The sequence below is a fragment of the Puntigrus tetrazona genome, chromosome 6, assembly GCF_018831695.1.
Source record: "Puntigrus tetrazona isolate hp1 chromosome 6, ASM1883169v1, whole genome shotgun sequence".
Taxonomy (NCBI): Eukaryota; Metazoa; Chordata; class Actinopteri; order Cypriniformes; family Cyprinidae; genus Puntigrus; species Puntigrus tetrazona.
Window position 1 is genome coordinate 4,582,455 of NC_056704.1, and position 21,932 is coordinate 4,604,386.

At 37.9% G+C, this 21,932-nt stretch overlaps 1 protein-coding gene across 4 annotated transcripts in view; it reads right to left on the minus strand.

Annotated features, from left to right (window-relative positions):
- Positions 1-7,709: 7,709 nt before the first annotated feature.
- Positions 7,710-21,932, minus strand: part of scn1lab (sodium channel, voltage-gated, type I like, alpha b) — a 30,174-nt gene continuing 15,951 nt past the window's right edge. For 3 of the 4 annotated variants that reach the window (XM_043241751.1, XM_043241750.1, XM_043241753.1), the window contains 14 exons: positions 21,137-21,375; positions 20,683-20,856; positions 20,235-20,591; positions 18,575-19,066; positions 15,201-15,333; positions 14,078-14,232; positions 13,805-13,978; positions 13,558-13,680; positions 11,952-12,233; positions 11,819-11,872; positions 10,879-11,016; positions 10,408-10,512; positions 10,039-10,309; positions 7,710-8,923 (listed from right to left, as the gene is read on the minus strand). In XM_043241751.1, coding sequence (XP_043097686.1) covers positions 7,728-8,923; positions 10,039-10,309; positions 10,408-10,512; positions 10,879-11,016; positions 11,819-11,872; positions 11,952-12,233; positions 13,558-13,680; positions 13,805-13,978; positions 14,078-14,232; positions 15,201-15,333; positions 18,575-19,066; positions 20,235-20,591; positions 20,683-20,856; positions 21,137-21,375 — 3,893 coding nt within the window. In that variant the 3' untranslated portion in view covers positions 7,710-7,727. The remainder of the gene's footprint in view (positions 8,924-10,038; positions 10,310-10,407; positions 10,513-10,878; positions 11,017-11,818; positions 11,873-11,951; positions 12,234-13,557; positions 13,681-13,804; positions 13,979-14,077; positions 14,233-15,200; positions 15,334-18,574; positions 19,067-20,234; positions 20,592-20,682; positions 20,857-21,136; positions 21,376-21,932) is intronic. The other variant, XM_043241752.1, reaches the window with a different exon arrangement.

Genomic DNA, 21,932 nt, shown 5'->3' on the forward strand with positions numbered 1-21,932 from the left:
CACCCTGAGAATGCATCCTGCACACAGCTGTACATTTACAAAAAAAAAAGCCATATACTTAAATAAGTGCAGATTATAGTCCTATGAGGCCACAGGGAATCTGCGGGAAACACATGGATTTGCAAAAAAAAACAAATAGGATGGCACGGTGTGCTGTGATTGACATTTCATAATGTTTCACAAACATATCACTAAAATACACAAATATCAAACTTTCTATTATGCAACTATGACTCGTGTCTAAAAGCTTAAAATATTTTAGTTCTGCGGTATCTTGTTTGCATATGATGAGAAAATAAATCACAATTATAGCGACAAGAACATTTATACATACTTGCAGTGCCTCATTTCACTACTGTGTATGGAATATATTAGGTTACATACAAGCTCTGTTTACAGTATCTGTCTACAATAATTGCAAAAAAAAATAAAAATTTTACACAATTAAAGTAAATTAAATAATTGATGACTTTTATACTGTGCTCTGGTCAAGCAGGACAAACTTTTTAAGCTACAATCATTTTGTATACAATTACCAATTACATTTTGTATGTTTAAGAAATTTGTATTTGTATTCAAAAAGGATTTTAACATGACATTTATAATGTTAGAAAACATACTTTTAAACTTTATTCATCAAAGTTGTTTTCAACACTGATAATAACCATTAATAAATATTCTTATTATTAAGAACGGCATGTTAGATTGATTTCTGAAGGATCATGTAACGCTGTAGACCGTAAATAATGTCTGCTGAAAATTCGGCTTCATCAACACAGTTTTTAAACCTGTTAGATTTCACAGTGCGCCGCACTAAATACAAACACGGAAAACTGGACAAAGGTCAAAGTGTCCTGTCGTGGTCACATCTAAATGCTTTTATCTCTTGACATTTTATCATATTGCTCCTGGTTTGGACATTGTGTTACTGTGCATTTGTTTCTACATAATTTCCTCTCGCAATCAACAGAATACCATAGATACTGCTAATACAGTTGCTTGTATGCTCGAAAAATAGCCTGCCGCTGCACTCTAAACTCATTTTTTTATTTGTGCATGAGCGAATTATCTGACAGGAAATGGCCGTAGACGGACGGGTGACTGGAGGAAACTGTTATATATAAACTGGGGGGAGGATCTTGTGACCAGCATTACTTAAGCAAATGAATTCCAGGCAGAACACGTTCAGACAGGTTGAGTCATGGATCAGAGACAGGTGAAAACACATGACCTACATTCACACGCTCTTACCTTCTGCTACAGATGCGTGTAGTTCACATAGGAGAATGCAGGAATGGTTGGTGAGGAGAAAAGAAGAGTGGAGAGATAACGGAAGAAGGGGGAATGATGGGGTCAGGTTAATGCAAACTAATGATAAGAGAATTAAGACACGACTGTAAGGAGAGAGAGGATGAGAACGTCACAGAAATGCATTATTCAACCCACAGAAACACAGCTCACTTACAGGCCTGTCCACTCATCTTACACACTACACACACACCAAAACACAGAGGCAGAAACACCCAGCTAAGGGTTACCCATTCATGCTTTAATGGCACGCAAACCGATGACATTACAATTCTTGCACAAGGGGCAGAATTATTATGATTTTGTTTTTGTTTTTTGGCAAAAACCTCAGTTAATGTGCTTTGTCTCTGAATTTATGTTTTTTGTCTATATAATGGAAGTTTTAAAAAAAATTAGCTCGGTTACTCTCTTACATTCTCCTTACATCCTCCTTACAGTCTTCAAAAAGTTTATAATGGCATGGGGTTGAGTAAATAATGATATATATATATATATATATATATATATATATATATATATATATATATATATATATATATATATATATATACAGTATATATATATATATATATATATATATATATATATATATATATATATATATATATACTTTTAATTGTAGTTAAAATCTAAAAATATATAATAATTGAAATAAAATTACAATTAAACTTTTCAAACTTGAAAACCAAGTTTGATTAGCATTAACTGACATTCACTTAATTCTATACTTAGCCAATTTAGCAAATGTAAGAGTATTAAAAACAAATCTATTTTATACCATTTGTTTAAATACATATAAGAAAACTATAAATATGTGACATGGCCTAATATGGTGACCTATACTCTAAATTTGTGCTCTTCATTTATTCCATCCAAGGGCATACACACACACTGTGAACACACACCAGACATTTTTTGCTGTGGCACCCAGAGAGCAGTTTCGGGGGTTTAGTGTCCCCAACTAGTAGCTAATTAATTAGGTAGCTTATACATATCCTCGAGGTACAGCATAATTTACCATTACAAATGATCATCCAGTTGAATGGATTTAATGAATTGTCATCAACACCTAACGATAATGTGCAAAAAACATCCCAACGTAGTCTTGGCGAAGGCCCTGTGAAGTTTTTGTTCATGATTTTTAAAATATTTACTGGTGACAGACATCGTCATGCAATATACTGACTCTGGAATTGTTCCTATTTATTAATAGAGTAGTGTAAAACATTGCATATTCGACAATGTGTTGAATCTGTGTCATCTCAGTTCTTCATAGTCAAGGCATTTCCAGTGCCCTTGAGTAAAGAGCAGTGTTTGTGGAATTTGTCTCTCTTTCTCGATCACCCTCTCTCTCCTCACTTGACCTACTTATCCTTCACTTCTGGCAATGTGTGTGTTCAATGCATGGCTCTTTTAATGCAAGACTATGTCACACATGTATCTCTCTCTCTCTCTCTCTCTCTCTCTCTCTCTCTCTCTCAAGGGACTTGCTAAACAGTGGGCTTGAACTTTAAGGAGCACATTTATCTGTCTTTTTCACAGAGAAAACTTTCTTCACTCTGCTGCAGCTTGTTAAACTTGGTAAAATGCCTGTGCTTTCCTTTTAACACAAATGCAGATGGTGAGATGGTTTTTCCCACTGTTTTTTTTTTTTTTTTTTTTAACATCATCATGCTTTTTATTTTCCCACATTTTCCTTCAGTGGAAAAAGTGAACCGGTCACATTCAGAAGCAGTTACTCACCGCCACAAAAGCGCCACACACACACAAGCACATGTACAGTTCACACAAACATACATGTTACTGGCATACCGGCTGTTAATTAGTATATAAAGCGCACACATTAATACCTTATTCTGCACGATTATATTCATAACCCTACCCAAAACATAAACAAACTACCTTCAGTAAGCAGCAAATTGTGTTTGCTGAGGGAAAGCTCTGTGAATATGTTCTATAATCTAAAGTATCATGTTACATAACAGTCATATTGCCATTTTATGATGTGCACCATAACATGAACGTAATATTATACAGTGACTGAAGTTCAAATAAATACAGACTTCATTTGAACTCTAAATGCACATGAAAGCCAAGATTTAGAAATGTGTGCAAAATAACATAGCTTATTTATTTAAATGCTTTAGGTTTAAAAATGCTAAATATTTAAAGCCAAAAGATCTAATATTAAATATATTAGTTATTATATAATGTGTTTTAAACACATCAACCCCACATCAATGTGTTTTAAACACATCAATATATTGATATCACCACAGTTTTTAACCTTTTATACTGTAAAAAAATCTAATTCAATGTGAAAAAGTGAACTGCCTAAGATATAACGCTTAGTAGTGTCCTATATTTTGCCTGCATAAAATTCACTGAGGTCAACGCCTTCTTTCATCGACCATTTGCTGGAAACAGAATTCTGTAAGTTGCTTTTGTAAATTCAACATGGTAAAGGCGTAGGCTGAGGTTCCTTTAAGAAGAAATAATTAAAATCTCTGTTCCTGGTCATGTGGTGTAACGCCCGCTGCCGGTGAAGGGCAAACGTCCGTCACACAACACATGTATTCTCCTCGTTCCACCGCAAGAGGGCGCAGCGGACTATTTAGAAGGAGACTGAAACGGTATCAGCTTCACTCACCAACCCCACCCTGTGTTTCCTCAGTTTGAATTGGTCGAGATTTTAATCTTCGCGTCTGTGACGGTATCATTTTTAATTGATCCGTTTTTCAGAATAATTTGATTTAGACAAAAATAACGCTGACGCCTTATCCTTAACCGTATCAGTTCATAAATAAACACGCGCGCTTATCTCCCGCGCCAGACCTCGCCATAAAAGAGAGCGAAAACAAACGGCTCCTCTCAAAAGGGAATCCCACAGGGACGGACGCGAGGCCTGTCTCTCTCTTTGACCGAACGGAAAGCATGAATGAATGAGTGTGGGAGAGAGAGGGGATGAGAGACGCGGGGAATGAGGGGTGTTGGTTGGGGAAAGCCTGCTGAAACCCCCGGAGCACTATGGGTAGAAGCTGTGCGATTAATCACTGAAGGGTGTACGGTGATGTCAGGTTGCCAGGCAACAGGAAGAAAAGCGCTCCGGCAGGGTCACTTCTGATTACAGTGTTTCTCATGCACGCACACACACACACACACACACACACACACACACACACAGCCGTAGAGTCTTGGGTTTGTTGAAAGGAGAGTCTAGCAGCAGTACTAGAAGGATGATTGCAGCAGTTAGACTAAATTTAGGCCTTCTCCTGTTTGTGCGGTCCTTACCTGTCTTCCACACCTTCTTCCACTTTTCTTCTTTTTCCTGCAGATCTGTTTGCGATGTCCACAGGCATAAATGTTCAAAAGATAATGGTTATACTGACCGATGGCTATTTGTTATATTTGTATTTATTCATTACTGAATGGCACAGATATATCAATACAGATCGAAGACAAATGCTGCATATTTGACAAAAAAGAAAAATCCAAAATAAACGTCTTAGGCTTTTCAGTTACTGGCTTCCCAAAATGTGCTTTATTTTGGAAAACTGCAGTGAATGTCTGCAAACTCTGCTCCGCTTCAGAGAAAATCAATTCATATTGCACATCCAAAACAAAAGGTTGTACACGTTTGCAAACCATAAACATTTTCAAGTAACCCAACGAAAAAAAAAATATGTATGCATTTCTCTGCTGCGATTCTCCCTCGAAATGATGTTGGCGATGTGTGTAATGACGAATATAATAAGTTTAACTTTGGTACAAAAAATATCTTTATTCTTTTGGCTTTTAAAATAACGTCACCATGTAGTTGGTTAATATAGTGCATGCAGTTTACTACCACACTACGAATGAAATATGACGACCACTGATTGCTTCATAAATTTTTATGTACATTTAAAACCAGGACCTGGCCTTCACATGTAGCACTGTGCAAAAAGAAATGTAAACAAAATAAGTTAATTCGAAATAAAAAAACCCAAAAGAAAACCAATAACATGAGCTTGAAACTACTATTTACAATATAAACAATAAAGAGAATGAGAATAAAGCACATCGATGGTGGCCCCAGTACATACAGTCAAAACACACACATATAGATCTCTCTCACATAAATAAGTTCTCATATTCTTTTTCTCTTTCACACTCGCACCTCTCACACATGCATCCAAATGACAGTTTAAGTGGCGTGTAAAAGTGCTCCTCTACAGAGTTGAGTACAGAGGTGAGATACAGCGTGCCATTATATACATACAAAATCACCATCACTAGTTCAACAGAAGAGCTCATGTCATAATCGCATTATTCAGCCGAACTCAGGGTGTTGCCGTGACAGACATTGAACTTCAAAACGAGGAAAATTGGTTTTCAGTAGAGATCTACTGACAGGTTGACCTGCACCTATGCACGAAATGGTTTAGATTTGGAAGATATCTAAAGAAATAAATACATATATATATATATATATATATATATATATATATATATATATATATATATATATATATATATATATATGTTTTTTCTTTCTTTTTGTTCAAAATAAAACGAGGAAGTGAGACATGTGGCTGTCTGGTACAGAGACATTCAGTAGGGTTACATTTCGTTTTCCTATCACGTTCACCAGTGAGTGTACATTCAGGCTTCCCGAAGTCTTTTAACGTTACGGTAGTTTCACAGAAGGGTGGACATCTGTCTCGTCTCGTATTTGCCTCATATGTGGTGTAGAACGTTTAGGGTTCAACGAACAGCTTTTGTTGCATAATATTGATTACCACTAGAAATAATTGCAATTTGCACCTTAAGTAAGTTAAAATCGAGATTCCAATGAGGCACTTACAAACAAAGTAAACTGTGCCGGCATATGAATGGCTTACGGGGTGTGTGTTTTTTTGTTCGTTTTAGTTCTTAATCTTATCTAAAAGGAACAGTAAACTATGAGCTGTACTAAAAATTTGCCTAAATAGACATATTTGCACTATGTATTTAATAGTATTCCTGTGGTTGGTGCCATTCCAGAACTGTGTTGTTATGGACCTGTTGTCAGGTAAAGATATATAGGCAACAACTTTTGATTAAACCTCTTATGTATGTAAATCTAAATATAGGACGTGGTCCCTTTAAGATACTCATGAATTAACTCTAGTCATGTAGTACAACGCCCAAGGAAATCACATCACCTCTCTTCTTGGTGTCTTTGTGCAGATATTGTGCAAAAGTTATTGGGTTTACAGGCTTTAACAGGCGTTGTCATGACAACAGAGTTGAAAAATAAAAGACAAGATTATATGAGTGATTATATCACACTATTCTAACGTCAAAACATGTATAATCTATAATATATCATATAATGTTGAAGTTTTGTGGTTTTACTATATACATGGCTGTAAACAGTGTTACTTTAATTGATAAATTGCTTGGCTTCTTTTACTTCCTTTATAAGTGCCTCATAGTAACACAAAAATGTCAATTGAGGTGAACATACCCAGAACATTCATCAACGGCTTTGAATCAAAATACACTAACTGAGTTTGGCTCATTCTGCTATCAACAGTGGAAGATTGTGTTCAATTAATCCAGTTTCGTGTTTGTGTTCAGTAAGGCAGCGCAGACATGGTCTACATCTTCATCCATAAATAATAAAAAACATTCTATGTGTGAAAGTCCTGATTAGTACAGTAGCATTCTGCTCTCAGCTTACTGAGCGATTGATTTTGTAGCACTTAGAACCTACCGGTGTGTGTGTGTGTGTGTGTGTGGTTTGTTCGGTTTAAGCTAACGCTAAAGTAAATGAGGTCCAGTTCAGATAATTCACTACCGGATATGATCGACATTCCCCAGCCCCTTCCACAGACATGCCCTTGAAATGAAGTAGTTCAGACAATCAAACCCATGAGTAGAAAAGTTCAACATGAATAAAAAAATGAGCTAACAAAAATGTGCAGGTATATAATACGCCATTCAATAAGAAAGACACCAGCGGTAGTGTTAGCACTAGCTACTGATGACTATAACAGTTTCTTTCAGTCCTCGGGATTGTGTAACAACACTCAAAACTAAAAGACAAACTCACACACCACTCTATACTTGCCATTTAGTGTCACACCAGCGTCTCTTAGGGATTCAACAGTCATACTCAAGCGTGTGTGTGTGTGCGTGTGTTCGCCGTGTCGACACTGGCACTGTCCTCGAATCAACGCTTTCCGTCAACACCATAAATGCACCCTAAGGCTAGCTCGGTGCGCACGCAAACAATGGTCTAGACACACGCACATACACACACTCCGCCTCACACACACTCAGTTTGGCATTAGTTCCAAAACCGCTTGAGGTGAATTGCACCCCGGTGCTCGCGCTCCGCTCTGTAAACAGTGTCTCAGTTGAAAAGAACAGTCTCTGTTTCAGTCCCTCGCTCATTTTTTTCTGTCTCTTGCATCTTTTGCTTTGTCCTCCTTTTCTCTCCTCTCCTTTTCGTATTTGTCCTTCTCTGACTTGGCCACGCTGTTGTAAGACGGCGGAGAGGCAGAGGAGGGAGTCATATCTGTTTTGTCCGACGCAGAGTTCTCTTGAAACTTCCCGATGACGAGCACCTCCTTCTCTGGAATGCGCACGTTCCCGTCTTGCAACTGCTTTCGGTAGGCTTCGGAGGCCTTCTTTACCGTTTGCCTAATACGGTAGCGTCGGAAGGCCCTCTGGATGACTACGGCTGACATCTCCTCCTGCTTCCTGCGGAGGGTTGTCGTGATGGGCTCGTAGGAGACTTTGGAGGGATTGGAGGCCATGAAACGATCCTCCATCTGTCCCCTCAGGGCATCCATCTCGCCCTCCTCTCCCAGTACCCTCAGAGTAAATGCGAACAGGATGTCCAGGCAGTGGATCCGATCACCACTGACCATGGGCAGGTCCATGGCTATGAGCTGAATCTTGTTTGGCTTGGGGATGCGTAACGGAGGATCCAGAGCGTCCGCAAAGTCAGATAGCTTGTCGTACTCCACGAACTGCGTGGCGTTGGGATCGAATCGCTCCCAGACTTCGTAGAACATTTCAAAGTCGTCCTCGCTCAGCGGTTCGGCGCTCTCCTCTGTGGCTACGCTGAAGTTCTCCAAGATCACAGCGATGTACATATTCACCACGATCAGGAAGCAGATGATGATGTAGCTCACAAAGAAGAATATGCCGACTGAGGGGTTTCCGCAGTCGCCGCGATAAATGCTGCCCGGGTGCTCCAACTGGCTGTCGCAATCCGGATCTTGCTTGTTCAGGATGGGTGCCAAAAGGCCGTCCCATCCTGCCGAAGTCGTAATCTGGAACAAGCAAAGCATAGAGTTCCCGAATGTCTCAAAGTTAAACATGTCGTCGATCCCGGCCTCCCGTTTCACATAGGCAAAGTTGGACATTCCAAAGATGGCATAGATAAACATGACCAGGAACAGGAGGAGGCCAATATTGAACAAGGCAGGAAGTGACATCATCAAGGCAAACAGGAGTGTACGAATGCCTTTGGCTCCTTTGATGAGACGAAGAATGCGACCGATTCTGGCAAGTCGGATGACTCGGAATAATGTTGGCGATACAAAATATTTCTCAATCATGTCAGAGAGGAACATACCTGACAAAAAACAAAACACAAGTCCAATAAGTCATCTCAGGAATCCATGAACTTTCCACACTGTTTGAGCTGAAAGGCATAGTTCACCCAAAAATCAAATTACCCCATAATTCACTCACTCTCAAGCCATCCTAGATGGATATTACTTTCTTCTTTCAGATGAATACAATCAGAGTTATTTAAAAAAAATGTCCTGGCTCTTCCAAACTTTAGAATGGCAGTGAATGGGAGTCAATGTTTTGAAGCTTAAAAAAGTGCATCCATTCACCATTAAAAGTGCTCCACACTGCTCCTGTAGGGTTCATAAAGGCCTTCTGAAGTGAAGTGATGCATTTTAAGAATAATATCTATATTTAAATGATATATTCATATTTAAAACTTTTATATAAAATTTGGACGTGCCTTGATGCCAGTTAGTGGAAGCTAGAGATTACCACCATTGACCACCATTCACTTCCAAAGCTTGGAAGACCCAAGACAATTTTTAATATAAGCCAATTCAACGGAAAGAAGAAAGTCATATACACCTAGGAAGGAGTAAATAATTGGAGAATTTATATTTTTGGGTGAACTATCCCTTTAACTGTTATTTATGCTCAAACCATACTCGACTCAAATATAGTATAGCATTCCCAGCATCACAGCAAAGGATTACTATAGCGGACATTAGCCTAAACTGTCTATTTTGGGTACTTTTTTCTTTTAGATCAATTAAGATGCGGTAAAATTATGTGGAAGAAAATTACATTGACAATTGCCAATGCAACAGTGTAGCAATGTTTGAAGCTAGGCTCACACAGCTCAGTCACTTTCAAACTATGCAACTTTCTGTTGTTTAGAACAGGAAATCTCTGTGACCAAATTAAATCAGTCACAAAATTTGTTGCAAAATCTTTCACTCTCAAGTGAAATTTCTGAATGTATAGATTCCAACAGTTATTACTGGATTTTGTCAGTGAAAATTCACAAAACATTAAATGTGATCACACCTTTTCTGTAGAAGAAGGTACAACATGTATGGAATGCTTATAAAATATGTTTCTGGCCTACATTTTCAGAATGTTATTATAATTTAACAATAGCAATAGTCTGTAGACTCTCCAAGACTTTCTTACCAACAATTGAGAGAATCACCACTACAAAGTCAAACACATTCCAGCCAATGGTGAAGAAGTAGTGCCGCAGAGAGATCATCTTGAGCACACATTCTCCAGTGAAGAGGATGATGAAAACCAAGTTTATCCAGTACAGAATATTATCCATATCCTCCGTCTGGTCGTCAGTTTCCACCATCATGGTCACCATGTTCAAGCAGATCAGGATCATAATCACAATGTCGAAGGCTTGTTTGGTGATGAAGTCAAAGATGAGGCCTTGAAACTTGTTCTAGATTAATACACAGAGAAATTGGCATTAATGACAAATGTTGTATTGTACATAATGAAAGTTCTTAGTGGTTAGGGGGATTGAGCTGTGTGTCATACCGAAGGCCTGGGAATTGGCTTCTGAGGCTTCTTAGATCCAAGTTTCTTCATGGCATTGTAATATTTCTTTTGTTCTTCTGTCATGAAGATATCCTGACCTCCTAAGTAAAGAGCAAATGCAAAAGGCTGGTTATAACCAGGCTTTAATTATATGTCACAACACAAACATAATGCAACCAGGCCTCTGTTTTTCACCCCTGACCTTCAGGAAATGTCAAAGAGACAGTTCAGTCCAAACCAGGTCCTATTTATCTCTCAATGCATTACCACTGTGTGCGCTTCACAAACGAAACCAGTTCAATAGCTTAACATTGTGTGCTCACTAAATAAATCCACAGACTGTGTACATATCACATTACATATCTTTGAGAGTAAACCAAACAAACACACAGTGGTTGATTGAGACTGCACACTGTAATATGCACTATATTACCTATCACTAAATTCACCTTCCTCAGTTTAAATACTTATCTTTTTCTTCTGCTGATTGAAGTTATCAATGATGACACCAATGAAGAGGTTAAGGGTAAAGAAGGAGCCGAAGATAATGAAGATGACGAAGTACAGGTACATGTAAAGGTTTGATTCATAGTCAGGCTGTAACTCCACCTGTGGGCACAAGAAAATGAGTGCGTTCTTACACATTTGCATTACTAATGTGCATCACGACTTACTTGTCATAAACAAACTCCTGCTTAAACACACAATTTCTCACGATTTTCTATGCATTGCATTGTCCATGTATGCAGCTATACCAGAGGATATGTAAGATTTTCAATGCAAAATAATTTTTAATTTAAATCAGTTATGATTCAATTATTTTATTAAAATTCAGTTATTACTTCAGAACAAGAATACAGAAAACTGTGTTTTTGTGTATCTACAATTATTAGTAAATTATTTAAAATATAATAATGTTCATTGAGTTGTATAATTATGTATATAGATTAACAAAAATTGATAATATATATATATATATATATATATATATATATATATATATATATATATATATATATATATATATATATACAGTTATATATATTGAACAATTTCAATATGAAAGATTAAAGAACAGTTTCGTAAATAGTCACATTAAAGCTAAATTAAAAACACTAAAATGCCCAAAGGTCAAATATAGCTTTTGTATGGTGTATTTTCAGTTGGAGTAAACCACAACAAATATAAATCGAAATAACCTATACCTAATAACGAAATGAAATTATACCTAAATTAAATTCTTTCTTTTTTTTTTCTGGATCGAATAAAGGCAGACAATCTAATAGTTCATGATGCTAATCATCAAATGGCATTTTTAAATTGTGTAGTCATACAAAATACAATAATAGTGACAGTGGATTATGCTTTGAATGAAACAATGCTGTTAACTGCAATGAAGAGAAACACTTACACCACGAGAATCCACAGCTGCATACATGATGTCCATCCATCCTTTAAATGTGGCCTTGTGAAAAAGAACAAATCAATTTCAATAACTAAATTGTGTGAATATGCTACAAATAGAAAATGTCCAGCTCACTCACCACTTGTAGTAGTGCCAGGTATCCAGCTCCCACATTATCGAAATTAATCTTCACATTTTTCCAGCGTGCAGAGTAATTGTTTGCACTCATGGACTCGCAGTCAGACTTGTTATTGACCATACTGATGGGAAACATCTCATCGCTGCTGATATTTACACAACGGTAGTATTTCCCCGCAAAAAGGTTCACCCCCATGATGCTGAAGATCAGCCAGAAGATCAAACACACTAGTAGCACATTCATGATGGAAGGTATGGCTCCCAGCAGTGCATTTACTACAACCTAGAAAAAAGAAATACATGCTGTCACACACAAATACGTTCATATATATTCACATTACACTCTTGCTACACAAGAGCTGCGAAACCCCGTGAACGTCCTGAGCTTTTACAGTAGATGGCTTATTTGCTGGTAAAAGCTAAATCCTTTCCATAGATAATGCAATTCTAGAAAATTACAAGATGATTTTCACAAGGTTAACACTATTTTATCCTACATTAAGGCTAATTGGCTAAAAATGAGTAGGCCTTCTAATTTACTCTATAATTAATAGCTAAATATCTCCAATTAACCAACTGCCATTTTGGTCACAGAACATAGGACTTTAACATATAAAAATCTTGCAGGGACATATCACACATATCTTTGAGTTACCAAAATGTGGAAAAAACAAAAAATGAAAACAGAAAAAAACCTTGTGGAGACACGATGACGTCACAACATTTGTTTACTGCAAATGAAAAGAGACACATAACAGAGAAAGAAATGTAAGGTCAAGTCACAACCACCACAAAAACCACCACAGAATCATCAGAACAGATCAGAGAGCTCTCACCACAGCACATGCAGAGAGGCATGCACACTAAAAATACAACAGTCTACATACAATATTCATTTATTCATGTCATTAGGATGTTCTCATTAATATTCACCAACAGCATGGAAGAGGACTACAGCATCCCAAAATTGAAAAGATTAAACAGTATTTTTGTGTGACAATGTGCTGTTTTTCTCAAGTAGGACATGTTCTAGGATCAACTTCCTTGGTTATGGGACAGCACTGGGATGAACGGATTGGGTTAGATTGTTTACCCAAAAATATAAATTGGCCTAAAATGTTTTAATCTCCAGGCCATTCAAGATGTAGATGAGTAAATGTGAGTAAATTTAGCTTTACATAACTAGCTCATCAATGAATCCTCTGCAGTGAATGAATGCCGTCAGAAAGAGAATCTGAAAAAAGCTGATAAAAATGCAAAGGAAATACACACGTCTCCGGTCCATTAATTAACATCTTGTGAAGTGAAAAGCTACATGTTTTTATCAGCTGTTTCTAATCTCATTCAGACTTCATAGGATCCATTGGTGAGCTTGGGATCCTACGTTTATTCAAATCGGTTGCAAAGAAAAACCAAACACGTCTATATCTTGGAGTGTGTAAATCTTTAGCAAATGTACATTGGATCTACAACCACTCAATTCATACAGCACTAATCTTACCAAACAATCGTTACTCTGTAATGTTAAAATTTTGTGAAAAGATTAGCCAACCAGAAACATGTCCGACAGGTTTAAATCATGATGTGTGTTTCAGTATATGTCTTACCCTCATTCCCTCAAAGCGTGACAATGCTCTCAAAGGTCTAAGAGCACGCAGTGTTCTCAGGGACTTAATGGCACTTAATTCAGAGTAACCAAGAGCATTTGCTACCAGACTCACCAACGATACCTGTAAAATAAACACACACAGCCAATCATGAAGGAAATTTGTGTTTAGACTCAGAGAATACACACTATCCACTTACACACACACACTGTACAGTTGCAAAGCAGTATATAAGGTCCATACATACATCAACAATCAGGAAGTCAAGCCAACACCAGGCGTTGGTGAAGTATTTGACGAAGCCATAAGCAACCCACTTCAGAAGCATTTCCAAAATAAAAACGTATGTGAAGACTTTATCTGCATATTCCAACACTGTCTTTATCGTCTTGCGCTGCTCGATGTAAATGTCCTCAAATGCCTGAACACACATACACATCAACAAATTTAATTGTTGAATGTTTGTCTATTAAAAAAAATCGAGTGGGTTAGTATATTGTGTTTGTAAGTGGGTGCTCACCAATGCTCCACTGCTGAGTAATATCATAAAGATGATGAAGGACTCAAACCAGTTGTGCTCTACAATGATGAAGCAGGTTTTCCTGAGAATCCACCAACTCTTCCCTTTTCCCTTCTCCACATCGACCTGACAGCACTGAAACCTCATCACACAGCCTGAGCAAAAGACATAGAGAAAAGTATCAATGTGATTGGACAGCAGAACAACTGAGTTCAGTGAAAAAGTCAACACTCCTAAAACGTCCCAAAAAAGTCAATACTAAAAGTCTTGCTTTGGGACTATATATGACATAAAGGGGTCAAACTAGCTTCATTTGTAGCATTGTTTCATGCTTCATGTTTTCATTCAAATTCATGTCTTCAACCCCTTATCAGGCGGTACCCTTTAATCTTGTATACAGTAGAATATGTTAACTTGATTGCCATAGTCAATTTTTAAAAAGTTTTTTCTTTTAAATTGTTTCCTCATTAAAGCTGGATTTATTTGATCAAATATAGAGTAAATCAGATACTATTATATAATGTTTACAATTTAATATATATTTAGTATTATTAAAAATATATTTTAAGTACATTACAAAGTTTCAGCAGTCAATACTGTCATGGTGCATAATATTTATTATTATTTATTATTAGGATTCTTTGATAAAGCTAAAAAGATCAGCATTTATTTGAAACAGGCACTTTTTTGTAATAATTTAACCATCTTTACTGTCACTTTTGAACAATTTAATGTGTCTTTGGACAAACTTAAGATTGCATTTGAGGGTGAAACAGAGTATTCAAAGAGAAAACATTAGCTGGGACTAATTATGGCATGGAATGGGTATGTTAACTATTGGCAGTAATTTAGCAATACAACAATAGCCTACAATAAAGAATACATAGTGTTAAATAAATAGGCTAATGATTAACATTAACCAATATTAGTTGTGGGTTAACATTAACCAGTATCTGGCCCAGCCCACTGTTCAAAGATGGAGCAAGTTATCATGACTGAAATAACATGCACTGGTAAATAAAGCCAGGAATGCCACAAGGTCAAAATTTACTGGTATTACTATCCTGGTGGGTACACTTGGTCCCCATAGCATAGGAAATACCAGGAAAACACACACACACACCTTCTGTGAAGCAGGCCTCTGGGTCCAGGGACTCTTCGGGCTCCAGCTCCACAGACTCCGCCCCCTCTCCAGGAGGTCGGATATCCACTGTGCTCCCTTCTGAGGAACTGAGAACCGCATCAACAGGCAGCTTCTATCCAGGCATCCATGCAGCCACACAACCAGACACAGAAAAGCACACACACATATACAGGCACAAGATTAGGCTTGACTGAAGCACACCATCTCATCCAGATTGCTTTTGCAGTTATTCTCAGTCTCATGCAGTTTCAGATCATTCAAAAGTACCTACAAGCCCGTGGATTTAGAGATTGGTTTGATTCATTGAATTGATTTTCTAATTAGCAGCCAGGCGTGAAGACAAGCGTCTCTGGCTTCACCGTGTAATCTCACAGTCAGCTGTGGGTACATTTGATGTGCCTTCATTCCTTCCTCATGCATGTTTTTTTGTTTCTCAAGGTGCATTTTTTTCTCATCCAAGCTTGTGATCTTGTCATCAGATGTTGAGTGCTTTGAGTATTTTCATGTCCAGTGCAAATGTCAACCCCTTACCTTTCCCCACCCCTTCCAAAAACAAATGGTTTCTATTGGATAATCCCAATACATTTGGATTGGCATGAATCAGATTATCACATGACCCCACCCCATTGAGTGCAATCCCTTGATTGACATGAAAACACAGGCTGGAAGTCCATTCCGTTAAGCAGTGGTCAAGCTTCGGTCCGCCAGTCAGTTTGAAGAGGAGGGGAGCCGCATTAGCATTAACTAACACCAGAGCCACACGCTAAGTCTGAGACAGCATTTCATTAGCATTGATTAGGGAAAACGTCTTTAAATGGATCTTGACACAGAAATAGCTAACTTTGGGAAACATATACACTTGTCTATGAGCTTTTCTAATGGATGGCATCATTTTTTAAGGATATTAACCCTTGCGATGCTTGTTCGTCATTGGTTAAAGAGTACTGTGCAAAACAGCAGCATATAAAAGCTTCTCACAGAAATAAATTTGTTGATGCAGGGCTTTAATTATATTGTCTGATGTCATGGTAGATCTAAAGTCCTGGGTAAGAACTCATTTCCTGACCACAGTGCATTTCTTTAAGCTACTGACACTTCTTCTAATGTTTTTGTTGCCGCTGAATTGATAAAATGGTCAGTTAGAGGCTGAAAAATACATAGAGGAGGATGCTGTCTAAAACTGAGCTGGAGCGCTGGTTGCCGTGGCACCCAGCTAATGCGGCGCGGGGGAATGATGTAAGCATGCTGTGTGCAATTTCAGAATCTTCCAGAATGTCTCTAACATTTTAATCACAGTAGGAATATAAGAGGCTGAGCAAACCTGAACAAGCTGCCCTGACCCAGACTGACTGGATTCACTGGAGAGTCTCTAAGCTTTAAATAAGCCTCTCATTAATCTGAAATAATTCTTGATGTTGGATCTAAAGCAAGTCTAATGGATGGATTAAAGTCTAAAGGTTGAAACGTTCTGATTGGCTTCCTAATCCCCTGTTACTCTCTGGTACTCCCTAACTTTCAGTTCATATCTTCAAATATGATTATGAACATATCTCATTGGCAGAGAAATAAGAGTTGGCACTAGACACAGAAGTAGTAAAGTCATTAAATATCTTTCTAAATTAACTGTTGGCTCGGTTCCAACCAGAGCAGAACCTGCTGATTGCATATGTGCAAACAAGTGACATAAATGCAATTACTGTAGCAATTACACACCTCAGCAGATTGAGAAATGCCTTCTTGTGGCCGACTGCTATGAAGACAGATTCCCACTATTGCAGCAGTTTACAGTGCAATATACTGCATGACTGAATATTTGAAGATTTGTAAATGCAAAAATACAAATATAACATTCAAAAAGAATGATTTGCAACTCAAAAGCAGCTGTTCATCAGAAAAAAATCCTAGTTATACCAAGCCCGTAGCTGAATCGGCTAGCTTTCTACTGGGATCATCACTAATTCTAAATTGACTGCAATAATAATAAAGTTTCCTGTTTTTCAAAGCTCACCTCTCCTCACACACATACACACACACACACACACATACATGCACACTCAATCGCTTCCTGTTTTCAGGTAATTTAGCTCTGAATGCTCACTGATAGCTTGTACAAAAAAATGAAACATACAAGCTAATGTAACAGAAAGATGTTCGATGGGCTATTGATGTAAAATGATGATCTTGCTCATTCCATATGACTGAAGGTACTGCAAAGAAGCCCAGTGCTACAACAGAAACACAAAGTCATGTAGAAAACAACAAACCAAACAAAAAGGCTGACAGCTGTCTCTCTTCGGTGCAAAATAGGGTTGTTTAAGAGGGAGGGAAGGGCACAGGCATTGAGAAACGAAAAACAAAAGGGCAATCCGATCCAAAAAGAGATATAAAATGAGAGAGAGACGAGAGTTTGGTCTGATTTAGATGACAAAGGCAGTCTCCATGGTTAGTGTGGGTGAGGAGGAAGGTGAGTCTCTTACAGGGCTCTCTCAGAGAAAACCTGGGGTTCGTCTGTCATAACGCTGCAATAACAGGTCACACACAGAGAGGAGATACACACTTCACATAACATGGATAATAACGTCTGCAACTTCAACACTGAACCACTTAAATTAGATATAGAAATAGTTAGAAGAGGGGAGAGAGAAAAGATTAAACACAGTGACAGTACTGCTGGAAAAGCATGGAAATGTGCTGGAACACACACACACAGCCAGACAAAAACACATTCAAACACACACACACACACACACACACACACATACACAGTTAAGCATACTCAATTTCACCCTGGGCAAGGATGCTGAATTTAGCAATTTCCTCAACAGCCTCATTCATAGTCTGGGATGCATGATGCCATGCCTGCTCAGTTGGTCGTAAATAATACACATTAGAGTGTGTGAGAGGTTGTGTGTGTACAAGGCTGTGTGTGTTTATGAGAATATTGTACTGATATAATGAGTTTACTCAGTAAGGCTACCTGCTACAGTGCCCAGAGGTTTGTCTTAACTAGCTGCAGATGAACAGGGTCAAACTGCCCTGAAGCCCATGGAACAGTAAACACACACACACACACACACACACACAAACACACAATGGGCTGCAGCTCTGAGCAGAGAATGATGCAATGGTAATATGACTCAACACAACTGTTTGTCCCCTACAGGGAAAGAGACACTGACTCCTGATGAATTACAAACAAACCTAAAACAATAAATTAAACCATTAAAAATGACTTTTTTTACATTATGTTACATAGCAACTCTCTCCGACACTGAAACACAAAAATTCAGAGCTGTGTTTCATGCATATTAAAAAAAATGAAATTTCTGTTTAGCCATAGAAATCCGGCTTACCTCTTTACTGCCCTCGACGTCAGACGAGTCACTACTGAAATCTTCCGTGTTCAGATTTTCAAAGTCCGACTCTCCCACTGCAATCGGTACTGTAACAGTGAGGCTGGGATTGTGTATGAACGACATGTAGTCGCCTTCCTCAATTCCATACTTTACGTGACCTTCCACCCCATTACCAGGAGAGACGCAGCCCTCCTTCAGATAGTCTTTAGTGAGGTCAACGGCCACCGGAGCGTGATTGGACAAGCAGTTCTCCTTGCCTTCGCTGTGGAGGTCATCAAGGGGTTTCTCTTCGTCTAGAGCTCGAGGTTTGGAGGCGGCCAGGCAGAGGCTTTGCAGGAACTGCCGTAAAGTAGACTTGACCAGAGAGATACCTTTCTGTATTCTGCCCACGGCGATCTGCAGGTTGTTCATTTCGCTGTCGTCATCTGTGGCGGCCAGATTATCGGCACTGAAAGAGCTCAGCAGCAAGGCCAGGAAAAGGTTCAAAACCTGCCACATAACAACACACACTTTCAGAATCAGCGAGATCAAATGGCAATCAGATGAACAAATTCGAAGGAGAAATGATCACGATGTGTATGGGTAAATCTCTTGAAAAGAACATGCCTAGGTCAAAGGTTTTGGGTAATTTTTTAAGAAACACATTTTAATTTAACTTAATTGCATTAAACTAATCAACAGTGACAGTAAAAACATTTTACATTATTGAAAAAAAATATTTCAATTAATTTATTTGGAATAACCCCTTGAGATCTCATTTTCGAGGGGCTCCCAAAATACGATGTATCAAACTCACAATATATTTTAAATATATGCTACTATTTCAATTACTTTGACCATAAGAAAAGTCACTTGTGCATTAAATCAGCATATTAGAATTATTTATGAAAGATTATGTTACTTCTTTCAAAAACATCTGAAAGTAAATAAAGCATTTCAGGACTCATTCGTAGCACTGTGCTAAAATAAAATAAAAAAATGTTTTACTATTTTAAGGTAAATGTATCAATTCAGTACAAATACTGTATTACAGTAATACAAATATGAACTCGCTATTAGGAATAATGACTACAATACTAAACCTAAACTAAATCATGCATTATGGTAATGAAAAAAAAAAGGAATAGGAACTTAATTGTAAAGAAAACACAATTAAAAATTCATGCTACAACAGTGGTCTTGGGCTTTGTGCTGGAGGGTATGCATGTAGCATCATGTAAAATCATATATTTTTGCTTACCAAAGTCACTGTAGAACACCATATTCAGATATTCACTAGTGATAATGGTTAATTTATTTTATAATTGTCTGAAATATCTAGTATCTAAAGTACATCAAATTTCTGAAGCTGCAAAGTAAGCAAGTTCTCCTGGAACAACATCCTGTAAAACAATCCTAGCCCTAACCCAAAACTTAATTCTTATATATCTAAAATCATATGGAAAGGAAGTTGCTAACCACAAAGGCCTAAGCCTTACCCTTACTTTAAACTCAAAATCTGATCTTTTTAAAGTATATACATAGATGTTGATGGCAGAAACCCATCTTTTTTTATGCAGAAAGCAAAAAGTTGTAAATGAGAGGAATAAAAAGGAAGAAAAACGTTAGAGGGAAAGCCTGTCTTCCAGGTGTCTTTGTGTGGCATGACTGATCTTACCACCAGATTCCCAATGACCATGACCATCATGAAGACGATGAGGCACATTGTCTGCCCTGCAACTTCCATGCAGTCCCACATGGTTTCGATCCATTCGCCGCAAAGCACTCGGAAAACAATTAGGAAGGAGTGGAAGAAATCGTCCATGTGCCACCGTGGCAACTCACAGTCCTCCGAGATCTTGCAGACACACTCACGGTAGCTCCTTCCAAACAACTGCATTCCCACCACAGCGAAGATGAAGACGATGATGGCCAGGACAAGGGTTAGATTTCCCAAAGCACCAACCGAGTTACCGATGATCTTTATCAGCATGTTCAGGGTGGGCCAAGACTTTGCCAGTTTAAAGACTCTTAACTAAGAGATAGAACGAGACAGGAAATGTTAGAAAAGAGATGTTTTGATGCATGAAAATGCCTCCACTGTGCAAGAAAATAGATTTGCTCACCAATCTAAATGACCGCAACACAGAAAGTCCCTCAACATTGGCCAGACCCAGTTCCATGAGACTCAGGCTCACGATGATGCCGTCAAAGATATTCCAGCCTTCTTGGAAGTAGTAATATGGATCTAGAGCGATTACCTTTAGACACATCTCTGCTGTGAAGATTCCTGTAAATACCTGCACAGAGCACAACAGGAACAAATTAGCACCTAAACAATCCTAACAACAACTAAAAATCTCAACACAAAGCTGATAATGTGAACATTATTATCCACACAGTGGACTAAAATGTGTCAAACATGCATTCTCAATGTCTAATTAAAGATTTTATTATTATTATTATTAATGCTTCATGAGAGTTTTGTATTTGATGTACTGTTTTATGCTGATTAAAATGAGTCAAATCAATCCAAAAATACTGTATTACAATAAAGAGAATCTGGTATTGAAAGCTCACCAGGTTCCCAACTGACAACACATGGTTGAACCCTTCTGTCATAGGATAGTGCTCCATAGCCATGAAGAGGGTGTTGAGAACAATGCAGATAGTTATGGCCAGGTCTACAAACGGATCCATCACCACCATATTCACAATCTCCTTCACCTTCAGCCAGGCAGGGCAGCAGTCCCAGATCAGGAAGCTGTTGGCAAACTTATACCAACATGGAGGGCACTTCTGCCGTGATTCCTCAAGCTCTGTTAACAGAAATCAGCTATAGCTTAGATCATTTAAATGCTAAAAAGTATGGCTTTCAAAAAGCTTTTAAATTGAGGTTGAATTGCAAAAAACGTCCACGTCTGTATTGTCTTGGATGTTTGTGTGTGTATGTAATGACTGAAAATTAGGTTGAGAGCGCATGCATTCAGAAACAATTACACTGGCATGTCAGTAACTATATGACTTAAAGTCAGTGTTTAAAGGGCAAGTGGATGAGTTGAGAGTGTGTGGGGGGTGATTTTCTTTTTTATCATAGTAATGAATGATTCAATTTACAACAGAATATATAATATGAACATAATGACACCTTCTACATATATGTCACTCATTTAATGCTCAAGACACAATTGAACGAATTAATGACAATTTACTTTTATCAGTATATAATAGAAACTTTGGCAAAAAACTAATTTATTAGTAAATAAAATCCAAATGGGGCTTAAAACGAAGGAATATTACTTTATATTGTTTATCCTCTTAGAAATCACAGAGAAGAGAATAAAAAAAATATCACAAAGTGCTTTTATATGTGATT